Genomic DNA, 17,601 nt, shown 5'->3' on the forward strand with positions numbered 1-17,601 from the left:
AAAATCCACTTTAGTTTTAAAACTACATAAAACTCAGCTTTGTTCCTGCAAATTCACTTGTATACCAGTTGGACCCCCATGTAAATTGTTTCTAGAGAGTTCAGAATCAGACTTCAGTGAACACAAGCTGCTATGGCACAGTGAGCCCATGGAGGGCTGGGGAATTTCTCTCGAGAGTCCTACATCTTCTGCTTCCAATGTTTCTAGCAATTAGTGCCCCTCAAATCAGTGTACTGTTGTGGGGACTGGTCTGCCTTGTGTACGCTGATCACTGGGATAACTCTTCCATTGTCCAAATTAAAATTGCTCTAATTTTTCAGAGTGGTGCTTTGGTCTCATCTCTGTTGACCGCCTCTCTCTGCTGCCTGCCCAGGCACTTCTGCCAGCCCGCGTGTCCTCTGTCCTGGGCTCTACCGCAGGATGGCTTCTGCTAAAATGCTTTTCTGTAACGCTGTGGTCTTCACTCCAGAATTAATGTCAAACAAATTCAGCAATTTACAAAGCTTTCCTTACAAAAGAGAAATTTAGAGTCAAAAATACCTAGTTTATCTTGGTGCCTTGAGTTCTGGTTTTTACTAAATCTTGGAAACTGATAAAGTGTTTGTGTGCATGTATATATGTACATGCCTGTTGTGTTTATCTTCAAAATATGCATTTTCATGCATTTGTATGGCAGGAGCTCTTAGTCCAACTTTTTTTTGTTGTTTTAACGTTTTGTAGTTTAATTTCCTGTGGATTTTAGTACTAGCTTTAGCTTACATTCCCTTAAACATAGAATTAAATACTAGGATTTTTACACTTTCTTGCCCTGTTTCCAGATAAAACCAGGAGTTACAAGTAGAGTTTTGAGGGGCTTGCTCTGGCTGGCTATGCACTGGAAGCCCAAGTGAAGCCAAAGCCACGTTAAACTGCATGCCCTTAGGCAGGCAGACCCTTGCTCTGCCCTGCTACGGCTGTATATTTAGCCTATATGCCCTTTCCAATAACAGCTGGGAGAGGATGGCTGGAGAGGAATGCGAGTCGTCATTTCCCTGAATGCTGTCCCGGGATCCTGCTATCTGTCACGAAGTGCTGCTTGAGCCAGAAACGCTGCCTTGGTAACTGCCTTCTACAAAATTGTTCCATCCCTCCCTTGTTTTTTTTTTAACTCACATGAAGTTTTAACACTCATGTTCACAACCCCATTGGGTCCTCTCATTTAGTTTGGGTTTAAGCCTGATTCAAGTTAGTTTGGCTTCTATTCCTTTTATTAGAGGAGAGTGTGGGCTCTTGTTCCCCATTATCCTCAATGTCCCAGTGCATCCCACTTTGTTCCCTCCCAGCTTCCTCCAGGAAGGATCCATTTTGTACCTCTGATGATCCTCATCACGTTTCTCCGCCAGCCCTCCCTTGAGATGGGGCTTGCTCGCAGGATGCAGGCAGTGTGGGGCAGCACTGGTGAAGCCATCCCCCTGCTTTGGCTTGTTGGTGGGTGTTTATATTCTAATTTGCTTGCTGCCAGCAGCCAGGAAAATGGCAGTTCTACCTGGCTGCGATGTTTGTAATTACAGGGAAAAAATGATCTCTGAGGCCTTCTAAATAGTTGGGAAGATAATATCTGAGTTTCCTTTCAACTGAATGCACTTGAAGATATGATCTGAGTTGGCTGTCTGGGAATAACAAAGTGGGAGGAAGGAATTGATTGTGGTTGCTGAAACTTTCATCAGAGAGTCAGAAGCCTTACCTAGCCAAAATCTGCGGCTGCCGGTCACTGCTGCAGGTCAGGCACAGCGGCCATTTGAGGCATAGCTCAAGCATAGGACAAGTAGCACACAGGGGGATGCAAGGGGCCACTTGAGCAGGATTGACAAGCAGAGGGGCATCCATATGGTCTTCCAGCAAATGTCAGGTCAGTGTGCAAGTGCATAGTTGAGAGGCGCTTGTGGGTACCATACTTTTCCCCCGCTGCATCCCCGGGGCTGCAGGAGGCTGGGGAAGGTGCTTGCCTCCAGAAGAAGTCTTATTGCTGCACCTTGCAGGGGAAATGTACTCTGCAGGGAAAGAAAAACATGTTCCATGTCCAGCTGGCAGAAGGGCTCTTGTGTCCTTTGTGCTTCTGCTGCTGCTCTGCACTGCTGCTTGCACGTACCTCTGCAGGAGTGCCCCTGGCTGGGGGTTCTGGGGGGCTGCTGGGGCTGCTTCCACCCCTCCCCTCCATAGCTCTTGCTGGAGGAAGGGCTACCAGAAGCACAACCTTACCTTTTCCAGGGCAAGAAGTCTTCCCAGGAGCAGAGTCCCCAGTTGGAAAGGGCAGTATAGTGGCCCAACTTCTGGGCAGGCAGATGCAATACAGGGGAAAAAGAGGGAAATTCTGCTTTTTGCGTCTTTTCTCTCTCTCTCAGACCTACCTCTGCGTTCCCTCTGCAAGAAGTGCTGGAGATCACACATTCTAATGAACACAAAACCTGTGCGGTGTCTTGAGCGGTCCAGCTTCCCCTAGCTGCTCTCTCAGCTCTCTGCTGTCTGTCATTTGGAGCAGAGGCGTCAGTTGGTGTCTCTGGTCCCAGACTGGGGCAGAACCACAAGCAGGTTTTGTTGGCCAAGGGGAGACATGAGATGCAAATGAGAGGGCTGTGGGAAGGCTTCATGCCTTCTTGGTGGCACAAAACTGTAGGTTTCAAACAAAAGATAGTGAAAGATAGTAGAAAGCTTCCTCTTAGTTACAGGAAAGTTAAGTGTCTTGGTGCTTACTCTAGCAGAATAAAAACCGCTGCAAGGTGTCGATTGCTGTGACCACTTCCCGTACAAGCTTCACGAAGCTGCTTGTGGCATGTGTAGCTTTAAGCAACGAGTCAGTGACAGTTCGCTGCTGAGTTCCCCATCAGCAGGAGGGTGCTGCTTGTTTCCCTGCCCAGCACACATTTTTAGCACTGCTGTTTTGAGTTTGTTTGGTTTTGGTTTTTTTCCCCTAGATTGTTTTTCAGCATCAGGGTTTCCTGTTACTGACACCAGATGTGCTGGAGACAAGCAATGCAGAAATACAAGAAGGGACAAGACTGAAAAAAGCTTTTTTTTGTGTGTGTGTATGTCCTTTGAACTAGGTATCAGTTCTGTTGGGCGTTTAACTTGGTGACAATACAAGGTGGGCATAGCTGCGAAAGAGCGTGTTGAAATGCAATTTTAGGGCAAAGAATCAAGAACAGCTTGGTTTGTACCTCCTGGGCTGATGGTGTCTGGGGTGACCAGCTAATGATGGCAAGCTTATCAACTGGCTGCAGGGGGCAGAGGATGGAAGGGGCTCCTGGGGCTTCAGGAACACTGATCTGGGTCTCTCTGCTAAGGCAGCTTTCTCAGGCAGCTTGGCATCAGAGATCGGACTGCAGGCTACTTTGGTTTTGATGTACGCATGGCTATAAGCAGGCAGCTGTGATTGCAGCATTAAGCCAAAAACTTGTGACTTCTCTTTTAGGGAGACATCCAGCCTCCGTGTAAAGCCACCATCCCTGCAGATGCCTGGTTAGCGCTGGGCGGGATGGGATGCTGTTGCTCTGAGCACAGCTGAGCGAGGAGCTATGGCTAGTGGTGAATGTTCCTTCCTCCGCCTTGCCTGTTCCCTCGCAGCAGCTGTGTGCCATTTAGTCTGTGTATGACGAGTGCATCTCAGTGCAGTTGCCCTTCTGTACATCCCTTTCCATAACTCATCCCAAGCACAGCACTGTCTGGAGCCTGGGTCATCCTCTGTGAACGTACATGGCTGAAACCATTGAGGTTGGAAATAACCCTCAGAGTCATTTGCAGCACATTCCCCCAACTTATAACATAGGCTGTTGGAGGGGCTGCTGCCTTTGTTTCAGGCTACATCCGGAGCTGGGCAAGTGCAGAAACTCTTACTGTTTCTTAAATTTCATGCTCCAGAGTGTTCTTTGTGTATATAATGTGTCAAGCCTGCAGACTGGCTTGCTCTTAGTCTTGAGGAGACTGTATCTGTTAGTTCATAAACTTGGTGATGGGCTGCTCTGCCCAGACGCGCTGCCTCTGAGCTGTTTCCCCCTCCTGCCCCTCTTCCCAGACTCCTTTAGCACAGTGCAGACGTGCACAGAGCACCAGTCGCCTCTGTGTGGACCACGCCGTCGGGCTGGCACTGTCGGTGCCTGCTGTCGTGTTTTGGATCGGGGAGCATGTACGGCAGAGTGCCATCTTTGTGTGCCTGGCTGGTGACGCTGGATTTCATCATTCCTCCTGCTCGCTGCCTTGACATGCAGACGTGTAGTAGCTGACAGGACTTGCCCAGAGATCCTCCTGTGGAAACACGCACAAGAGATCTTTGCAGAGACAATAGCTCTGTTCTGGAAAGTTGCACTGGCCCTTTTTAGCCGAGTCCAAGTTTGCTTTCTTAGAGAAAGGCCACTGGTTTAATGCTTCCTTTAATAAGGGTATTGGTAAATAAGCAATCGGGTAAGTGGGATTCCTCCTAACTCTCCTGAATACCTTCTTACCTGGAGCAGAGAATTGCACGGCAGTTACCTGAGCTTTCTTTGCGCTAGGCTCAGTGGCATTAATATGCTGGTAGTGATTAATTACTGCAGCCCAGTGATGTGATTGTGTGCTTGAGCAATTGGATTAGACACAGCTGGATGGAGACTTCACTTTCGCTGGTTCTTGCTGAAGTGGTGGTGTAATTGGCCACAGAGGAAGAGTGATTTCTAGGGCAGCCACGTTCCTGCTGCTGGGATGCTTCCTCTGGCCCCATGCTCCTACAGCAGGCAGAAGTAAAGGTCTCTGGGAAGATGCATGGCTGGGAGTAGCTACTTTGTCCTGCTCTCAGTCCTTCCTTTCAGTCCTGTCTTCTGTCTGCACTGTTCTGCATTCCTGAATAATGAAGGTAGAGCGTATCCTTAACGTGTCAGTGGGCCTTGTAGCTGCATGGAGAAGGAGCAAACTCCAGCATTGTCTTGACAAGTCAGCATCATATCAAGTGCAGCATCATATCAACATACCTTCACTAAGTAGGCCCAGTTCTGTGTGTCTGAGATGGGGGGGTTTGGCACTGGAGAGCAGGCATCAATGTTGGCGTGTGCACTGAGTGCTAGGACTGAAGCAGATGTTGATACTGACTTTGATGTTTCATCCAACACTCTGGAGGCTCAAAGTTGAGACCAAAAGAGCACTCTCAGAAGCAGGAAGATAAAGAGAAAGTCGGTTCTTTCAGAAGATCAGATGGAATGAAACATCCTGAAATTCAGGACTAACCTGAACCTTTGTGTTTGTTCTCTGAAACTGGGCAGTACAGATCCTGCTGGAAGGAGCACTGTGCCATGTAGAGAAGCTGGGGTGGTCTAGCTTTCCTTCCTAACTTGAAAGTGCTGTCTAAGTCAGCCCTACGGCCTAGTGCTTCCCAGAGATCAGCAGAAGACCACCTGCAGAATGCCATCTGCATTTGGGTTTTGGCCCTCTTTTGAGCTTGTGGGAAACTGTGTGAGACTTGAGATTTTTGCTCCCAGAGAGCTCCAGCTCCATGCCGTGTGCTGGTCACAGACAATGATCCAGAACACTGACTTTTTCTGCATGCAGCTGGGATGATGTCTCAAACAAGTGAGTCTGGGTTTTGCACATGGTAGTACTGTGTGAAATGGTGTGGGCTCTTGAACTTGACAGAGGCACCACACAGGCCCCCAGTGCTTGTTACAGCCTCCCTGCAGGTAACATTTGCTCTCTTCTGCAGCTGCATCGAGACCTGCAGTGCTGGTATCCAGGGGGCTTGCTGGCTTTTAGGCAGAGGACCTCCTATCCCAGAAAGTGTTCTGCCTTGAAGCAAGTCTACGTGAACCTTAGCACTGTGGGGCAATGCCTTGTTCCAGCTATCTGTAGAGCTGTACCACCCTGCCTTTCCTCCTTAGCACACAGTGTGAGAGGCTGGCACTGTTTCAGCTTCTGTCAATTGTTTGGTGAGGTGGAGCTGTGTTAAGAGATTTTTTTTTTCAGTGGTGCAAGTTTGTTCTCAGCCCTTCTGGTTTGTTTTGTTGGTGTTTTTTTGTTATCAGCTACTGAATTCCTTCTATACCTCCTGTGTGCTCCGCTTCCACATACTGAGACTGTTCTTCTGTAGTTCCCCTAAAATGAAATTCTGAATTGGTGTGACCTGCAAGTGTCACACGAGATCTTAATGGCCAGTGCCCAAGTTGCTTGGCTGAGGGGCACATATCAGACGTGCAGTGTTTGTTGCCTGCTCCGATAATTGTTTCTGAAATGGGTGATGACTTCATCTTCCTCTCCGGCTTGCCACAGATATCAAGAACCAGCTCCTTTCTGCCCAAATACTCCTCTCCATCCAACAGAAATGCCCCAGGCCAGATCACGTCATTTGGCTGAGCAACACGGAGCTGCACCACGCTTGTGCACGAGCTCCCCTGCAGCCATGACAGGCCAGGGGCAGGGGCTGGCCTGAAGATATGGTACCAAACCTCTCCAGGCATCTTTATAGCTCTGTGCGGTTGTACGCTGGGTGTCTGTCTGGTTGTCTGGGGTGTTTCTCCTCTGCTCAGGTGTGGAGCTCAGCGCAGCTGTGAGAGGCAGCCATGTTTCCATGCTGATAACATCTCGGCCCCTCAGCAGCCATGGGGCTGCTGGGCTCTGCTGCTGCATTCCTCCCCTGGCTGCAAGTCTCTGATCCTGCCTGTACTTGCCGTGTGGGCTGCTTTCTAGTCCGTCACACAGGAGGACTTTCCAATGAGTAGGCTTCAGGAGAAGTAGCTCACGGACAAGGCGTCATCACTGCCGTGTCCATACCCCAGGCTCCATGGAGGGTGAAGGTGGTTCTTTCTGCTTTTTTAAGGCACGGTGCAGGGATAAGAGTCTCCCAATTTCCTGCTGTGATGATCAGCAGCCTCCTTGGTACCTCTTGGAGATGTCTGCTCCATCTCTGTAGCTCATTCACACAGCCTGTTGGATATTCTCCACCAGACATCTACAGTGGTAGTTGCCTACTTGCTGAGGTGACTTTAGGTTCGTCCAAAATCAATTGGTGTGTCAGATCCTCCTCTGACCATGCAGGGAGCTGGTAGAAGAGATGTGCCCTGTAGGAAGTGTGACTTGTCCTTACCTGTCCAGCTACTCCATCTTTCGTGATGGTAACCTCTGGAGAAGCAGCTCAGGCACCTCACTCCGGGTGAAGACCACCATGAGCTCAGTTGCGTTTGAGAAGAGCCTGGCCTTGGCTTCCCTGTCATTTCGTCTGGTGTATTCCTGTCCTAGTCAGTTCAGGCAGTTGGAAGGACAAGAGCAGCAGGGGAATGGGCTTTCTTCTGATGCTGGCACTTCACACCAACCGTTCTCCCATCTGTCTTGTGGTTTCCAGCAATGTTATTGTGCCTCTGCTGTCTCTTTTGCCTTTCACTTGAGACAGGTTTTCCACAACTGACAACGGTCAGATCGGATATCTGCCTCGTGGGTGCTGTAGCCAGAGGTTAGTGCAATCAGCTCATCATTTCTGCTACCCACAGCCCTCTTTGCTAGCTGCGACTGTGCTCGCTGGGCCCGTTACCTTGGGATGGGAGGTGTCAGCCCCTCTGCATGAGTGGTTTATTGCGAAAAGGCCTATCAAGGGGTGAGGATGTGCTAGTCCTTGCATGTTGCCTCTCAGCTTCTCTAGAGTGCGGGCTTAGGGTGATCAACCAAATCTTATCTCTCCTGTTATTCCTAGAGCCTGCGGTGGTAACCTTGGGCTTGGCTGCCTGCGTGCACAGGCCCTCTGCCTGCTTCTGCAAGCCTGTGGTGGGCAACACGTGCCCGCCTGGCCGCAGCACAGCAGGTCGGCTGGTCCTGCTGTTGTGCTGTCCTGGGAGCTCTGCAAGGGCAAGAAGCAGTGGGATCTCCCTTCCCATCCGGTCTGGCTCCAGGGTCTCTTGGGACGGCCTGATGTGCATCACACGACACAGCTGGAACAGACTAAAATAAATCAGAGCCGTGTTCAGAGGACTGGGAGGCAGTGGTTAGAAGTTGGGCTGGGTTTGCTCTGGGAATTTGGAGCCACTTCTCTCTCAGCCTGGAAAAAAGGAGTTGGTTCAAGACATTAGAGTGCCTGGCCTGAGGGACCCCAGTCTCATATGCTCCTGGGGGCTGAGCAACACCCGCTTGGTCTGTGTGTCTGTCCTCCAGTCCTGCATAACCCACTGCCCTGCTTGTTATTGCAAATTAGTTATAGAGGGCTGTCCTAGCTGCAAACTGAGATGCCAGAGTGGGCAGTATGGCTTCCCCTGGGGTCCCAAGTGCCTCTGTCCTCTTTCATGAACCTACTTGCTCTCCTGCAAACAGGCTGTGAAGAGGAACGTGGGGGTGTGTACCGATCCGTGACCCCAGTGTGCCGTGGCTGAATGCAGTCTGGAGGGAGAAGCAGCTGGGGAAGCAAAGGAAATAATGTACCAAAGGAACAGGAGAGGGAAAGGAAAGCTGTGATGCAGGGGACCAGAGAGAGTGTGGGGATGGGGAGGAAGCAAGTGAAAGAAGAAAACGGGAAAGTGAGGGAGAGCTGGGGATGCTTCTTGGCAGAGCGTGGGGATGGGCGAGCTGTGTAAGCAGTGGGGGGGCTGGATGGTGGGTAGCAGTGTGGGACTCAGTGTGTGCATAGCTTACTCTAGTCTGATTTTTGGGGTGCGTATTGCTGGCCCCCAAATCAAGTCTAAACACACTAATACCAAAAGCTGGAACCGAGAGGAGACCTGGCTTGAAAGCCAGGCTCATGGATCAGAGGAGCAGAAACATTTGTCGTACATCAAGCTGTCAAGATGGCAGCTTTGGAGTACTGAAGGTTTCTTGGGACCTTCATACTGGGTAACTGGCATTTAAATCCACTGATGCCCCAGCCTGACTTCAGCTTGCCTTGAAAGGACACCTATTACCACTGTGCTCTGTCTCAGCTTTGGTTGTATCTGCCCTGTCTCCCTACCTGTGGCTATCTCAGGATGCTGTGGCTCCAGAGCAGCAGAACATGGTTGTGTGCATGGAAAAGCAGGAGGATCTTGTTTCTCCAGAGATGCTGTACAACAAAAGAGGACCTGAGAAGCTCTTGCTCTCTTTAATGGTAGTGGTAACTCTTGCAGTTAAATCAAAAAGCTGAAGCAAAGAGGGTAGCGTGGCAGGTAGCCCTCTGTCCATTGCAAGGAGGTCTGTGTGTGTGAGCTGGCTGGCTTAGATACTGTAATTAATGTGCTGATTGGGTTTCCTATGTTTAACCAGGTTCCCAGGACTCCTAGGATGAGGCTGCTGTGAAGGACTGGCAGATCCCCTGCCTGCGCTGCGGTGCCTGCAGACTCCCTGTGGTCCTCTTTCTGGCTGGAGCACCGTCGCCGAGGCCGCCGGGAAGAATGACTGTTGGATGCCTACTGCAGCCCCCCTTCCTGGGGAGGACTTGGCTCCCCGTGCTGCTGCTGGCGGCCTCTGCTCACTGCCACTGGCCCAGCGAGCCGGCAGAAGTGGTTCGGGACTGGGAAAACCAGCTGGAGGCCTCCATGCACTCTGTGCTCTCGGACCTCCGGGAGACTGTGCCGGCTGTGGTGGGCATACCCGACAGCTCTGCGGTGGTAGGACGCTTCTTCAGAGTCTCCATCCCCACGGATTTAATTGCTTCCAATGGAGAAATTGTCCAGGTGAGAAATGCTATTCCCTGAGGGTTGTTTTCAGTTATATTCTTGCAGTCACCCCACTAACATGCTGAGTCATGAGGGTTGCTGTGAGGCAGCCTTAAGGTTTTGTAGGACTATGGAGAAGAATTTTTTTAAAAAATAAATAAATAAAATCCTCACCTCATTGCAAAGTTCCTTTCTTCTGTAATGGAGAAGAGACTTCTCTCCTCAGGGATGACTGATTGGATTTGTTGGTTGTATTTAAACTGTGAGATACTCCGCCCCTGGAATGATGGGCACATTCCTAAGGAGACGTTGCCTCGGGATCTGGGGAGCCACAGATTCTCATAGACTGGTGCTCTGAGGCTCAGGGATTTTGCTTCACTGTGATAACAAAACATTGCTAGACAGAGACCTTGTTCTGCCAGCAGGGCTCTGGGCTGCTTTTGACATAGTCTCTCCTGACCTCGTCCTGAAGCCCTCTTGAGAAAGATGGGAGCTTTTCTCTTTATCTGACTTACCCTCATGCCACTGGCACTGCAGACACCTGAAAACTGCATTGTGGTATTGGTTCTGAGGGCAAGAAAGTGTCAGAATAGCCTAGAGGAGTAGAGGAGGTAGGCACACTGCCAAGCACATGCTTGCTTATCTTTAGTCCCTTCCTGGGAAGGTGCTGAGAAGTTGTCGTCTTAGCATCTGCTTGCTTGGATCATGGAAAGTTCAGAAATTTCTGTTTTTAAAGGAAAACAGAGTTACCTTCCAATCTTGGATTTTTTTCCAGAGAGTAAGACTGAAAAATAGTTGTAAAAATCCATTTTTAGAAAACATGATAAAAAGACAACCTTCTGGTGTGTGTCAGAAGATCAGAGGGAGATGGAGAACAAGTTGGGAGAAAGTCTGACATCTTAGTTTCTCCTTGAAGGCAGGTTTGTTTTAGCTCTGCGTACTGTCACACAATTATCTCAATCCAGATATGTGATCTCGCTGGCTTCAGCGAGGGTGCTGGGACCGCGATGTGCCAGTGGTAGGCAGAAAATCTGAAGAATGCATCTGTTATTGACAGACGGTCAGATGGGGAGGAGGAAGGTGGTGGGTGAGCCCCTGGCTAGAGGAGTCAAAGAAGGGGACAGGCTGGTTTCAAAGCAAAGGCTGTGACATTTAATTGACTGCGGCTGAGGAGACTGGCTCGGATGGGAGGCGGTAGTGCCTGCCCTGCTTTAACCACAGCCTGTTTTCTGAGCGTGGGGCATCTGTATAGCACTGCGCTGCAAGAGTCCAGACGGGTGCGGTGAGCCCAGAATCTTCTGTTATGGAAATAACTTTGGTTTGGGACTTTGCATCAGAGTGGCTTGCTCTGGTGTTGTCTAATAGCTACTCTGATGGCAAGAATAATTTTCAGTGTGTGTATAACACTGCAGCTTCCTATGTGTTCTTTTCCTGGCGCGAAAGTCATCTGTGATAGCTCTAGTAGCTGCAGGAAAATCCTGATAGATTGTTTCCACCCACCTGATAGCTTTGAACAATACCTCTGCCACTTGCCTGAAGAGCCTCAAATGGCCTGAGCTGGAGCAGGACTTCGCAGTTGCTGGTTATGTGTAGTTCAGCAAACGCTGGGAGCGATTTTCATGCTTGTCCGTGGGCTTGCCGAAGTGCGCGTTGCATCTGTTCACCTTGAAATTGATTTTAAAAGTGCAGCAGGCTCTGGGGCACTGTTAGCATCCTTGCTTAGCCAGTGTATCTGGAAGGCTGCTCCCTTGCAGAGAATGCGTGTTGGCTGCTGAGCACAGCCAACCTTTGCTATGGGGATTTGATTCCTGGCTAGTGAGAACTGCGTAGGCAGTTTTGGGTGCTGGGGTGCATTTTTGTTTTACTGGAAAGTTTCAGGGCAAGTTGCTCTGGTCTTTTTCTCAGGCTGCCTCGCATTTCTTAGCTGGAGCAGTAAAAACGTAGTATTTCTGGATCTTGCTAACTGGTGTACTTAAACCCTAATAAGAAAGAATAAGGGCTGTGCCCTTTGAGATGTAACAGTGGGTCAGAGTTTACAATGAGATGTGGTTGCCTATACTTAGTCCCCTTATATTTCAAAGAAATTGGCTATAATTTCTTTTTTTTGTTGTTTTGGGTTTGTTTTTTTTTTCTTAAAAAGCTGACAGTTGATGTCCCCAAACTCCCAGAAGCTTCCCATCTGGAGCCTGAAGAAGGTGTGATTGCTTCATTTCTAGATAATTCCCACTGATTATTTCTAGGCTCAGTTTATATTGTGGTGGCGATCGCCTTGAAGCTGCTTCTCAGATCCTTTCCCTGCTTGTTAGCAGATTCCAGCCGGCTGTAGACAAAATACTTTTCTCTGCAAACTCGGTTGTGGGATGGAAACAACGCCAGGCATCTGCAGAGTGGTGGAGGAGTGCCTTGCAGGCACATACTCCCGCACAGATATGTGGGCTCTGTGTGTAATCAGGTATGTGCTCCTGGGAGCAGTCGCCAGTATTTTCCTGCCAACCCCAAGCTGCTTAAGAGCAGGTGAGATTTTATGGTTAAGTACAAAAGCAAGTTTATTCTAATGCGCTCAAGCTGCAAAGGTGGACACATAGAAAAGAAGTAAAAAACCTACCTTGTGTCTTAGTTTCAGAGCCTTGTTTCTATGTCGCTCAGAGCCAGCTGCCAGCAGGGCTTTGTGGCCATTGTAACTCACCGCTGGCAATTAAAAACCCCCTTCCTCTGTGCCTTGTCTTCCTGAGCAGGTGCCTTGGTCAGGAACAAATGTGTCCTCTGAAGGGCAGCTGCAGCTTGCATGTATTTCAGCTGTTGAATTTGGTGGCAGTTCAGTCCAGATGCTGTCACCTAGCTTCCTCACTACAGCAAGGCTTCTCACTGCAAGATTGCTCTCCCGGTGTCTGAAGGTGTCTTGGAGATGAAAACTCTTTGCTGTGCCTTCCCCAAAGGGTTAAGAGCAGCTTGGCACCTTGCAGCCCTTCCTGCCACATTTGACACCAAAACCTTGGCATTTTTACAGGAGTTGGGTTAAAACATCCAATCTCCACATATGATACATCCCCCTTGCTATGCAGACAGGTAGTGCAAGGGTGCACAGGTTCCCGCTGTCTCCTGGCAGACACTGGCTGGGAGCAGGATAACTGTGGGTGTTGGTGCTGGTACCCTCGCCATGATCAGTTGCCATTGGCCTGATGATCTCCTTACCCTTGATTTCCACCAAAGACTGTGTGGAATCTGACCCATTACCTCTCAGCTGTGTCCTGTTGTTGAACAGATCATACCTGGGCCAAAGACCAGGTGGATTTCCTGTTCCTGCCACTTCCATTTGAAGCTGCTTCAGAATTTGGCTGCTCTGATTAAAAATGCAGCTTCTAGCCTAAATTCAGAGATGGCTAGAAATATTTATATGTGCTGCCCTTTAGCTTAAATCAGTTCTACCTTCATAATATTTACTTCCTTTATGTATTTATAAGTGACAGGCATATTCCCCTGTCTTGATTTTATTAGGTTAAGTAAGCCAGCCTCTTTAGTCTTTTTCATAAAATAAGCTTTCTTTTCCTCTTCTCATCTTTGCAGCTGTCTTCTGCACCTCTTCTAGCTTGAGTTTATTTTTCTTATGTTTGCATGACCACAGCTATAGAAAATACTCTAGATGAAATTTTACCAGAGCCTTGTATAAAGGCATCAAGACTTCCTTTTCTCTTCTATAAATAACCTTGTTTGATATATCCTACAATTGTTTGCTTTTTCATGTCTGCCTCACTTTGGCTCAGATGTCTTGCCATCAGCTGAAATACCCAGGTCTGTAGTTTATTTCTGCTTCCAGTTGTTGAGGTCCCAAAAGAGGACATTAGGCCGAGGTGCACGATCAGTGATTTTGCAGTGCTGATCTTGGTCTCCATGAGGTGTGCTACTCCCGTCTCTAAGGTTGTCCCATTTTTCTTGTATGAAAAACCTAAGCCTCCCATCGCTGTCCAGGTGATGACGCTAATAATCGGGTGAGGACAGTGGCACTAACACCGATAGCACCTCTGTCAGCATTTGGGACAGTGGCTGTTGCTGTAAGTATGGCTCTCAGCTCATCCCACCAGCGATGATACCCTGCCTCAAATTGGGAAAGCTGACATGGGCCTTAGCCCATGAAAGAAAAACCACACAAAGAGGGCATTTATGTGGTGACTACCTCCGTCCCGTCTGCAGGACTTTGATCTGACTTGGCGCAGAAACTGCAGTAGAAAGCATCTCCAAGTCTGTGAGAAGGCCTTTGTGACCCTGAGCTGGGCGCTGGAGGCTGCAGTGGTGTTTCTCTAGGCTGGGTGCAGTGAACAGGAGACGTCTGGGCTGCAAATGCCTCTCCAGAAACACCAGGCACTGCACTTGGGTCTGAGTATTAAATAACAGTCACAAAGTGGCATTGCTGAAGCAATACCTGCTTCTTTCCCTTGGGATGCAGGGATAAATCCAGTTTCCTCTAATTAATACAAGTGTGCCCACAAGGTATTTGAGCCCTTGCACAGTCCAATATCCTAAATGTGTATACCCGCAGTACATAAAGACATGCTTTTTAATGGCTTTTGTTTAAAGGTGGGTCTATAAAGCATGCTGAAAGGAGAGAAACTCCTGGTTGTGTGCTGCTTCCCAAGGCACATCCCTGCAGAAGCAGGTGATTTGCTGCGTCTTCCTTGAAGATAATGTAAAGCTGCTGATCTGCCTTCATCCTGGTAGTGTTAGGTATGGGATGGATCCCACGGAGGAGATCTGCTGTAGGTTTGTTAGCTGATGCTAAGGAAAAGTTCTCAAGTGAGCACAGCTAACTCTTACCGTTCTTGGCTGTGTCTTGGCTCTTGATTATTTTTGGTTTTAAAGTGCACGGTCTCACCAGGGCTTTGTTTGGAAGACAGATAAAACATAGCGGGGACCCCAAGAAGCTGTCACTATGCAAACATAGCTGGTGGCAAAGTGTTTAGAACAACTGAATTAACTCACATAGCTGATTTACGCAGTGCAGCTATGCAGCAGGTTTGTGGGGTTATCGGAGCGTTGGATATTAATCTGGGCAAAAAGGAGTCTTTCTTTCCCTGCAGGAGCCCGATTTTCCAATGGTTGTTCTATTTGCCATCTGCTGAAGTGGTTTTTATTGGCCACTTTTTGGTGGCTCTCATCAGACTTCAGGGACCTTGTTCTGTAAACAGGATCTGCAGAGATTGGGTTGCAGGAGTTGTGACATCGCGTACCTACTGTCCGGGCTGTGCTGCACGCCTCAGCCCTGCTCTGACCCTGAAGCAAAGGGCTGGATGTTGGCAACCAGCCTGCAGTGCCAGGACGCTTTCAGTTTCAGGGAAGAAAAACACAAAATACTGATTTTTTTTTTTCAAAGAGTTTTAACTGAATGTGAATTTTATTAAAGTGGCATTTCTCAAAGGAGGAAGACAAGCAAAGAGCGGTCCTGAGGGGCTCTGTCATTAAGTTGGGTATCTTAAAAGGCCCTCTGTGTTGAAGCTTTGAGCTTCACCTCGTCCCTGGGGTCCCCAGTTTTCTTGGACTTGTACTAACCAGAAGGTGTAGCAACAGCTGCTATTTACGGGGGAGTGTGCAGGGATAAATGGCAGCACCTGGAACAGGTCCAGGCAAAGGATGACTTGAGCAAGGCTTTGCTTAGCTGCCATGCTGCAATCTTAGCGATAAGATGGGGTGATAAGATTTCTGCTGGGGGGCCAAGGGGGCTGCTTATCTTTTTCCTGCAGCAAGACCGAGTCGGGGAATTTGGCATTTTCAGTGTGTGCTTAGTAACAAGCTCTGAATTTGGAAGAGTGGAAAATGTGACTCAATCTAATTATAAACTAGCTTTTCAGACAGGCTGGGAAGTTCCTTGTTTTGTCCTGCTCTTATGGATTGTTGCTCTGAGCATCCGGGGAGACTGAGGAGTGCGATGGTAAGGAGAATCCTCTGAAGGAGCTGACCTGAGATTGCGGGATCTGGCTCGCCTTTTCTTGCCGCAATCTTGAATGCCAGCTTTCCAGCAATCTGCTGATGGCAGGAATAAATTGCCGGGGCTGGTTAGCTGCGCAGCGGCAGCACTAAACCCCCAGCACTTGGCATCCCTGCTGTGTGGTATTTTTGCTTCCCTTTGGCCTTTCACTTATAAAAAGTCGCGCTGAAAGAAGAGCCCGACTGAACTTTTTTTTTTAAGCTGTTTGAGGCTTTTCCTGCCCCGTGCTCACCCCCCAAACAACGGAGAAAGCGGGGTGTGGGCAGCCCGTGCTGACCCCAGCCCTGGCGCGGGCGGGCTGCGCCTTCCCGCTCCAACAATAAGGCTAAACAAATCCTTCCAAGCTGCTTGCATGGACCGATGAAAGGAGGATTTCTTGGGACACTCAATGTTTTGTAGTGACCTCCCAGTGAAACAGCTGTTGTGTTCCCTTGCCCAGGCCGAGTGGGACGCTGAATAGTGCCCTTATAGCAAACACAGAGGCGCATCTGGAAAAGAAGCCGTCATGGTAGGAGTATGCGAGGATGGCATGAGCTGGGCGTAGCCGCCCAGCCTGCGCCGTTGTGAAGCCATTCTACTGATCGTAAAGAAATTGGTGAGACAAAGCACCGCTCTTTGGGCAGGCAGGCTGCGTCCATGCAACACAGCCCTACGTTTGCATCCGCAAAGGAGGAGGATTGTTTGCTGTGCATGAGGCTTTGCTTGCCCATTCGATGGCTGGAAAATGCAGATTAGCAGCAGACATGCAAACTTCTCATTTGGGTTTTCATGAGCATGTGAAAGTAGAGCTGCTACTTCAAGTAGCTTTGCTGCCTAGTCCTTCAGGGACTGAAGTCTGAAATTGAGAGCCAGGACTTGTGTACAGCCTCTGCAGCCTTGCTGTCCCTTAGCTCAGCTTTCTGAGCTGAACAGTTTCATTTTTCTAAGGCAACAGCTTCAGCGTATGGAGACATGCAGGAAGAGCTTTGCAGGGCTTTAGCTGGGACCAGCTGAAATGCAGAGTTAGTTTAACTGTCCTGACCTACCCTGTGCACAAAGGAAGCACCAATTACTGGCTGTTCCCATATAGCTTTCGGTTTCTGAACAGAGGTGGTGAGCTCCTGCTGGTGATGAAGACTCGGGTCACCAAGGCTGACGTACTTCTGAGAGGCAGTGAAGTCTCGGGGCTGTTTTTAGACTTTCAGGGGCAGATGCATCTGCTTGAAATGTCCTGGAGCAGCTTGGTTTTGTCTGTGAGTTCCTGTGCCTTTTGTCCAAGGCATGCAGCAGCTCAGATGAGCAGTCTGCCGAGGATACCTAAAAGGCTCTGGCAGGTATCACAGTCCCCTCGGCAGGGAAACGCATGTGCTGTGATTCCTCCCTGCTCGCTGTGCCAAGTAAATGCAACTTTCCTTTTCTTCAGACTGAGCTTTCCCATAGCGCAGCACTGTGCAGTGGCACTGTTGCTGTGCCCGGCAAACAGAAGGCTCTTGAGAGCCCATCCTCCTTTCACCACTGTTTTCTGGGCCTTATGTTTCTAGGCAAGACCCATCTGATGTCCTAGTTTGCAGTTCTGATGTATTCGGGGAAAGGAGGGGGGATGTAAGGAGGGCTCCATCTTGTATCGTCATCTAGTTGCCTACAGGCAAGCCTCCCTGTCAGGGCTGTTCCTTGGGGTCAAAGACTCATGGCCGTTGTTGTCCGAGGATTGTCCAGCTCCTGCCTTGAGCCATCGTGTTCCCTGACCCAGTGCAGCAGCCTCTGCTGCTGCAGGACCTGCCCTGGGCACTGGTACCCGGACAGCTCGGCTGCCCGCACACCCCACACCTGCAGTCGCTGGCTCCCTCTTTGTGTCAGTGAAGAAGAGGAACGCATCCGATGGACACACGGCCAGAGCCTGCCTCCCAAAACAAGGACTCCATCCTCTGACTCGGAGCCTGCAGGCCCCATGTTCTCATTGCTTCTCTTGGCTCCTGGTCGGCTGTACCACCACCATGAATGACTGCAGTGCCCACAGTTCCAGCAGTGCTGCAGTGGATCTGA

The 17,601-nt window shown here is 49.4% G+C and overlaps 1 protein-coding gene across 5 annotated transcripts in view; it reads left to right on the plus strand.

The window, feature by feature from the left end:
• The window catches only part of DAG1 (dystroglycan 1), a 54,960-nt gene that overhangs the window by 28,176 nt on the left and 9,183 nt on the right, over nucleotides 1-17,601 (plus strand). For 4 of the 5 annotated variants that reach the window (XM_075053129.1, XM_075053133.1, XM_075053130.1 and 1 more), the window contains exon 2: nucleotides 9,211-9,620. In XM_075053129.1, the coding sequence (XP_074909230.1) occupies nucleotides 9,339-9,620 (282 nt within the window). In that variant the 5' untranslated portion in view covers nucleotides 9,211-9,338. Of the gene's footprint in view, nucleotides 1-8,557; nucleotides 9,056-9,210; nucleotides 9,621-17,601 lie in introns of those variants that run through there. The other variant, XM_075053132.1, reaches the window with a different exon arrangement.

The sequence above is a fragment of the Buteo buteo genome, chromosome 21 (genome assembly GCF_964188355.1).
Source record: "Buteo buteo chromosome 21, bButBut1.hap1.1, whole genome shotgun sequence".
In the NCBI taxonomy this organism is placed as follows: domain Eukaryota; kingdom Metazoa; phylum Chordata; class Aves; order Accipitriformes; family Accipitridae; genus Buteo; species Buteo buteo.